We start from the raw sequence: 7,764 nt of genomic DNA on the forward strand, positions 1-7,764 counted from the left end.
CTGCCTGCACACCACCAGCAGAGATGGCAGGTCAGCAGGAAGGGGGGTGCTGGGCAGGTGTTTTGTTTCTTAACGGCACCTCTTTGAGCACGGCCTGGCTGAGGTTCTTCAAACCCTGGGTGTGCTGAGCGTGGGCAGTGTCAGAGTGGCCCGGCACCACCCACCCCCGCTGTCTGCTTTGCCCCCTGGTTTGCAGAGTATGTTCAGGTTTCTACTGCCATGGCTGGGCAGCTCCTGGCAGCAGAGGATTCCCTGAGCCACAGCCTGGCTGTGGTGGGCACGCGAGAAGGGGACAGGGCTGGGAGGTGGGTGGGTGGGTGTAATTCTAGGGTGCTCTTTAATTGCAGAAGAGCCCGCCTAGACGACTGTCGAATCGGGGAAGCTCCGTTAGATGCGTTCACTGGCACGTGACGCTTTCTCTGGAGCTTCCTTTAAAACACACAAGTTGTTCTGTATTTGGGCACTGTCATCCCCGCACCTGCAGTCACACAAAACCCACCACGAACATTTGGGGTGACCTGCCAGTCTGCCGAGAGGCTTGGCAGAAAGAGCTGTTCCTTGCCCCCGTGGTGGTGTCAGCATGAAGCACAGGGACCAAGTCGGAAGGGCAGGGAAAGCTCACTCTGATACTGATGGCCCCTGGGGAGCTGGAGGAGGTGCCACTCTCGGGGGCCTCCAGCTGGGACCACAGGTCCCTGGCAGCATCCCTCAGCGTTGGCTGCACTTGGGAACCAGCAGCGTCCCCGGTTCTCTGCCTTTGCAGAGGAGACGCTGCGGCCTCCACGGTTGGGTGTCTGTGAGCCATCGACAGGGCTGGGGATCCCATCCTGGAGCCAAAGGCTTGCTGCAGCATCCTCTGCTGGCCTGGGGCACCTTGGGTCAGCCCTTCCCTCCAGGCACCTCCCTGCAGCCCAGAGGTTGTCCCCGACGCTCGCTCGGATTTCAGGGGGACGAGTCGCACAATGTGTGTACAGGGAGCAGGGGAGGGAAGAGGCACGAAGGGTCCACGCCAGGTCAGACAGCCCAGGCGAGGGGCTTCACCTCCGCTTCGGCTCTCCCTTTCCAAGGCAGGCTCTGCCCTTCCACTCCCACGCACGCACACGAAGACGCACCCCCCCCCCCCCCCGAGATCCAGTACCTGTCCAGGCCTCAGCCCCTGCCCCACGTTTCCCCAGAGCTGCCTTGGGCAGACACCAGCCCACGGGGCTCCTAGAGCTGTCTGGGGGGGCAGAGGTCCCAGGAAGGACCAAGGGGGAGAAAGCCAGCCTGCCCCCAGCTCTGCTCTGTCTGGGAAAGCTGAGCCCGGCCCAGCCCATCCCCACCTCTGCGGGGAGAGCAGCTGGGCGGGCGAGGGGCAGGGGGATGGGGCTGCCTCCAAACCCAGCTCAGCACCCCTCAGGGGTTGACCCTGCTGCGTTCTGGCTGACAGAAGTGACCGAGGAGCTCCCGGTCCAGCTCTACTGTAGGCTTGGGAGAAATGACAAAGACCTGCTGTATTAAGCCTAAGAACACTTGCTGTATTAAGAAAAAGGGTACAATGGGTGGTCGGGGGCATCCAAAGCAGAAGGAGTGGTCGGAGGCATCCAGAGCTCCTGTGCGTAGAGCAACCGCTACTTCTTGCCATGTTTCTTGCTGGTTTCTATCAGGCGCAGCCCCTGCTTCTTGATGTCTTCCCGGGTGAGGACAAGGTCGTGGTCTTGATCATCAAAAGCAGGGGGGTCTGGAGGAGAGAGCAGAGAGGAGCAGGCTGGGGAGGGTCTGCGGGGCCACCTCCACTGTTCCCGTGTCCCCGGGGAGATCTGGCCCGTTTTGGAGGGCTGGTGGCATCCCAGAGAGCCCCGTGCCAGGCCCTCGGGCACAGGCACTGCTGACGGGCTCTTCCAGCCCAGCATCCCAGGGTGACCTGCAGGACCTGGGGATGCCACTGCTGGGGTCCATCCCCAACACTGCTGGGGCTTCCCATGAAGGTCTGGAGCTGCGGGGCGGTGGGTTCACCTCCGCTTTGGTATAAAAGGGCGGTGAGCTGCCAAAAGCTCCTTGTCTGCTCCAAGAGCATCTAATCAGAGGAGGCCCCAGGCAGAGCCAAGCACTAGTTCTTCTTCACAGCCAGCGAAGGGGACTTTGAAGACGAGGGCCCCCTCCTTGCCCCGCAGCATCTCTCCTTGTTTCTGCTGGGGCTCAGCGCTTACCACCCCACCGGTTGCCATCGTTCTCCCACATCCCCACCTAAAGCCACCCCCCGTGCTCAAAGCCTTGGAGACAAGGTCTGGAGGCAACTCCTGGATCGGGGTCTGCTGGGACAGTGGGGCGCTCAGAACTCCCCATGGACAGGGGCTGGGACAGTCGCTGGGGGAAGTGTCCCCGCTGTGCTCTCTTACTCTCTGTCTCCTCCAAGGAAATCTTCAGGTTCTGGGGATCCTCCGCCATTGTCTTCTCCAGGAGGTTTCTGACCTTCACAAAAGCCTGTGAAAGACACTCTGGGTTAAGTGCTGAAGGGGAGGGGGGTGTTCCAAGCCCAGGGGTGCTCCACCTCCATGTCCCCCTGTGGGGGACACCCCACAGCACCCAGTGCCACTTGGGGCTGAGCTGCTCCACAGCTCTTCCCTGGGGCCACCTCCATCCTCCCAGCTGGGAGGACAGCTGGGATGGCCACCTGGGAGAGCCCTGTGCGGGTCCCCAAAGACCACCGCAGGGATGGAGCCCCCACACACGCACCTTGTCGTCCTCATCGAGGCTGTGGCTGTTGCGGGGCAGGCTGTCCACACGCTGCACCAGGTACTGCAGCCTCTGCCTACAGTGCTGGAGCTTCTCGTGCACCCCCTGGGCCTTGGCAGAAGAGTCCTGGAATCAGAGAGAGAACAACCCCCTTGGTGGGAAGAAGAGCCTCTTGGGGTGACAGTGGCCGCACCAAGCGTCACCGCGCTGCACCCCCAAGCACCGGCTGGAGCCGTGGTCACCCCCGCACCGCACGGGTACCTGGCCGGGCACGGTGATGCCACGCAGAAGGACAACAAGGTTGTTGGTGGCATTTTCAATCTGGAACAGCAGATCCTCGTCCCTCAGCATCTGGGCTCGCATCTGCTCCCGCCGAGCCTCCTCCTGCTGCAACTTCCTCCTCAGCTCCTCCTCCAGCTTCCTGCAGCCAAACACATTCACATCCATACAACTGCATAGGGGTGCAGAGACACCCCACATCTGTTGCCAAAACTGCTCGTCTCGCCCCCCGCACCGCCTGCAGAGCAGAGATGTTGCCTGCAACCCAACCCCACGCTGCTGGTCCCACTCCCCATGCCAGGCAAGGAGCAAGGGTCCTCCTGCTGCCACCCACAGTGGGAGCTTTGGGTGCTCTGCCAGGACCAGCGCTGGGGGAGCACTCTGCTCAGAAATCCTCCCAGAGCAGGAGGGGTGGGTGGCTGCAGTGGGACGGAGGAAGGGGCGCCCTGTTGGGACACCCAGGATGCCCATGTCCCTCCTCCAAGGGTGGTAGCCCAGTTGGCACGACTGTCCCAAGGCCAGCAGCACCTGTGGGTGTTGGGGGGCTGGCGAAACTTCAGCTCAGCGTGCTCCAGCTCCAGCTTCCTCAGCGTGTCCTTCAGTGCCTGCTCCTTCTCCTTGCACTGCTGGAGATACTGCTCCAGCTCCGCCGAGGACTTCTGCTGTGCCAGGAACCTGCCAGCCATGCCCTGGCCAGGGGAGAGCACAAGGACTCAGCCCGTGGCACTCCTGGAGGGTACAGGAGCCGGGCCGTGGCCTCGGGGAGGTTTCTGCACCACAGACTGCTGCAGGTTCATGGCATGGAGAAAAGCAGCTCCATCCCTGCCTGCACAAGAGGGGGTCTGGGGGGCTGCAGGGGCGGAGGAGAGCAGAGAACCCCGCAAGGACACAAAGGTCTCGGCTCCCCAGGGCTGGCGCAGCCCTGCGTTTTAACGGAGATGGGTTTTTACGTTACCCAGAGGTGGGAGCATGGCACCGCAGCCTTGGCCTTCTCCATCTTTGTGGCGACCCAGGCCTCGTGCTCTATCTGGGACTTGGTGGCCTCCAGTTGGGTGCCTGGGGTGGGAGGGAAGCGTCAGGGAATGCTGCCTGCAGCTGTGCCCACGTCCCACCCCCGTGCACCCCGCCAGGCACTCACCTGCAAGAGGGTCCTGCAGGTGCAGGTTCAAGAAGTCCGTGGCGAGGTTGTGCCCGGCTTGCTGCAAGAACGTTCAGTGTCACCCCCGAGCTGCTGGCACCCTGGGGGAGCTGGCCCAGCAGGCCCCCCACCCACGGGGAGCTCGGCACTGGTGCCTGTCACCTGCCCACAACCCTGCCTGTGCCGGGTCCCCGCAGCTCACCTCTCTCAGATGCCTTTCCCTGCCTTCCTCCACGTGCCCCTCCTGCGCAGCCTGGGAGTGGTACCTGAACTCTCTGTCCGCCCGCAGCTGGGTTTCCACCTTCTTCAGGTCCTCCTGCAGCGTATCAGAGAAGGGAGAAGTGACTGCCAAAGCCAGAATGGACCTTTGGGAGCCGGCTGAGCTTCTGGGGTGACCAGTGTCAAAAAGGACAACCCCCCCACACCACCTAACCAGGCTGGGAAGGAGAGTGGGCCAGGAGGGCTGGAGGATGGGAGCGTGATGTGCACGTTGCCTTCACCGTGGCTGGTGCTTCAGGGAGGCTGTCCCCAGCCCCAGGGCAGTCTGGCCCAAGAGTGAGACCCAGGAGGAGCTCTGGAGGCATGTGGGTGCTGTGGGCAAGCCCAGCTGAGTCTCTGTTGCAGGAAGACTCCCCAGCCAGGGCGCATGGTGCCGTCTGTGGGCTCTGGAGTATGGGAAAGGGCCCCAAGGTTCCCCGGACCATCTCACCTTGGTTGCAGCAGCAGCTCTGAGGGCATCCGCAGCCATGAGCTCCACGTCTTCCAGCTCCCCATCGTACAGCTCGGCTGTCCCACACAGGAGGTCCAGGTGCGGAGGCAGGTGGGCCAGCTCCTGGGACACAGGGAGTCACAGCACCTCACCCCACTGAGTCCCAGGGGTCCCCTGCACTGTGACAGGGGGTGGAGGGGAGCAGGAGGACCTGGCTGATGCAGCAGGGCATCCCACCAGAGCAGCCCCTTGGACACCTTGTTGCCTTGGCAGGGGGAGCAGGTGGGAGGATGGCACAGTGAGGAGGAGCTCACCTTTCTCAGGACATCCCGCACCTCCAGGTACAGGGCGGTCACCTTCTGTCCAGCGTGGACTTTCATGAGCATCTTCTCGATGCTGTTCTCCAGCTGGCGAACCACCTGGGGCAGAGACGGGAGGGGGGACACGGGGTGACCCCGCGTGCCGAGCCTGGAACCCACCCGGGGGGTGCAGGGCTTGGATGAAGGCCCCCCACGGGTGCTGCCACCCCAGGAAGGGGCCCTGGGTACCTGCAGCTGCTCCTGGTGCTGCTTGTCCTGCTTCTCGACAGCCTGCAGCCACCGCAGCCGCCTCTGCAGCTCGTCCCGGGCTCGGCTCCGCTGCCTTACTTGGTACAGCAGCATGTTGCAGGTGTTAACCCGGGCATAGATTTCGGCCTGGAGCTTCTCCTGGGCCACCTGGATGGACATGGGAGCGTTGGCCAGGCTGGAGGCAGGGCTCGCTGGGCACCTTCTCGCAGGAGAAGGGTCCTGTCTGGAAAACTGCCCCGGAGGTAGAGCCACAGATGTCGGGACGTTGCTCCGGGATATCGTCGCTCCCTTGGCAGGACGGGTTCTGGGAGAGCTTTGCTCTAGGGGGCTGGTTGGGCTAAGGTGGAGGTGGGCATGTGCTGAGGGCAGCGCTGGGTCGGGCTTAGGGGCTCTGCATAGTGCAGACCTGGGGCTGGGCACCAATAAAATCCATCAATTGGTGCCCCAGATGTGGCTGCTGGCAGAGAGCGGTGGCACCGCCCTGTCCCTGCAAGAGGGCCCCGGGGAAAGGCAGCTCCGTGGGGCCAGCGCCCCTTGTCCCCACGGCCTTACAGCCAGGTCATAACCTGGGGACAGGCAGGGAAGGGCAGAGACAGCTTCTCTCTCCCAGGGACGCAGCTGGAGCCTTCAGGAAGCCGGGCAGCCCTGGGGACACGCAGGCTGGGACGACCAGGAGCTGTGCTGGGGCCAAGGATCTGCTCAGGGAGCTCCCCACCTGGGGACGGTCACATTCTCTGGCTGCCCGGTGCTGCCTGCTCCTGGAGAGGAGCGGTGGGGGAGCTGGCTCTGCAGGGCCAGCACAGGCAGGGGCACAGCAGGCGGGACATGCCGGTACCTTCTGGACGCCGCTCGGGGCACGGACGTCCCTCACCGCCTCACGCAGGTGTGCGAGAAGCTCTCTCTTACGGTGGAGCTCTTCCTCGCAGAACTGCAGGGTAGCCTTCTTCTCTTGCTCTGGAGGACACGAAGGTGCTGTTGGTACCACGCAGGACGAGGGGGGGACCGAGAGCCCCCCGCCCGCCCTGGGCCGTCCCCGCCAAACCCAAGGGGCAGCACCTTGCGAGGCGATGATGGTGCGCAGCTCCTGGGCGTGCTGGCTGAGCTTTGCCTTCCGGCCCTGTATGGAGCTGGTGCTCCTGCCTCGGCCCTTCAGCCCCGCCGCGCGTGTGGCAGCCATCGCAGCTCCTCGCGCACTGGAGACAGCCCGGGCTGTGACCACAGGTATAGCCGAGCTCCCTGTGCCTGGTAACCGTCGCCGGGGCACGGAACAGTCATGATCATTTATGAAGTCATAATCAGTTACCAAGCTCTCCGGAGCAGCAGAAGGCAGGGCGGGCAGGGGAGATCCCCGCTCTCCTTCCCATCACCATGGCTACGGCAGCTGCAACCCGCCCAGCCGGGGGAGCCCCCCAAGCCCAACCAGAAACAGGGCGAGGAGGATTTCAGGGAAAACAGCTGCACGCCTGTATCCAAACACAGCAGCGGCGCTCTCCTGGGAGCTGCCAGCTTGTTTCAAATGCCCAGAGCCATCTCCCTAGATACGCACCTTTGGAAATGTCAGCGCATCAGTCAGGAAACGGTGGTGCAGGGAGTTACGCTCCGATTGAAACAGGCAGGAGCAAACCAGCTGCCAGCACTGATGTTTATTTTGATGCGCACCGTGCACTCTTGTGAACTACAAATAGGGCAGGAAATGCAAGCGTGTACATGTGTTTGTTCATCAATCAAACCAAGCTCCCTCTGCCGGAGAAAATCCCGAACGTTTGACTTGCAGAAAAAGACTTTAGAAGGAAACTGCCTTCCTAGCACCACGCTCGCAAACCAGCTTTGATTAAGTTTCTGTAACTCAGGATCTTCAACCTGCAGCCACCCTGTTGTGCTGCAGGTGCTGAACACAGAAACCAAGGAAACAACTCCCCACCTGGCTTAGTCTTCCCAGGAAGACCATGTTGCCAAAGACGACGTGCAAGCTCATAGCCAGCAGAAGTCAGTGCTAACTGCAGAGCTGCGTGGGAAAGTGCCTGTTTGCCCCTTCCCCACCTGCCTTCTGCCAGAGTGGGAGCTACATACAAGTGTTCCAAGCACCCAAATGAACAGTTTTGGTCTGTAACCCATCCAGTGATAGACATCAACCAGCTTTTCAGAACTATTAGATTATCATAAGAATATATTATGAAAGTCAAAAGGAGATTGCCTGGTTTCTACCATAATCAATCTTTGTTGGCTGTAAGATAATGTAAACCAGTCCATTAGGGAAACAGACCGAGACAGATATCCAAGAGCCCTGCAGAACACCCCTCTAGACCCAAAGCCTCACTTCCCAAAATTACAGGCCAAAGACAAGTCAGAAATGA

General features: G+C 61.8%; 1 protein-coding gene across 1 annotated transcript; it reads right to left on the bottom strand.

Moving 5' to 3' along the window:
* Nucleotides 1–1,432: 1,432 nt before the first annotated feature.
* LOC141946978 (coiled-coil domain-containing protein 183-like) lies at nt 1,433–6,587 on the bottom strand. Its single transcript, XM_074877443.1, has 12 exons — nt 6,246–6,587; nt 5,390–5,557; nt 5,156–5,260; nt 4,842–4,964; nt 4,335–4,448; nt 4,133–4,193; nt 3,950–4,050; nt 3,523–3,683; nt 2,977–3,136; nt 2,716–2,841; nt 2,379–2,463; nt 1,433–1,720 (listed from the first exon to the last, which is right to left on the bottom strand). Exons 1-12 carry the CDS (start codon nt 6,585–6,587, stop codon nt 1,611–1,613), a joined length of 1,656 nt encoding a protein of 551 aa, XP_074733544.1. The 3' UTR covers nt 1,433–1,610.
* Nucleotides 6,588–7,764: the final 1,177 nt, after the last annotated feature.

The sequence above is a fragment of the Strix uralensis genome, chromosome 9, assembly GCF_047716275.1.
Source record: "Strix uralensis isolate ZFMK-TIS-50842 chromosome 9, bStrUra1, whole genome shotgun sequence".
Lineage (NCBI taxonomy): Eukaryota > Metazoa > Chordata > Aves > Strigiformes > Strigidae > Strix > Strix uralensis.

Coding starts and splice junctions, on each gene's coding strand:
- LOC141946978 (XM_074877443.1), bottom strand. CDS start 6,587: ATGGCTGCCACACGCGCGGCGGGGCTGAAGGGCCGAGGCAGGAGCACC. Junction 4,194..4,334: donor GGGAAAGGCATCTGAGAGAG/GTGAGCTGCGGG, acceptor ACGTTCTTGCAG/CAAGCCGGGCACAACCTCGC. Junction 2,842..2,976: donor GCATCACCGTGCCCGGCCAG/GTACCCGTGCGG, acceptor CTCTGATTCCAG/GACTCTTCTGCCAAGGCCCA.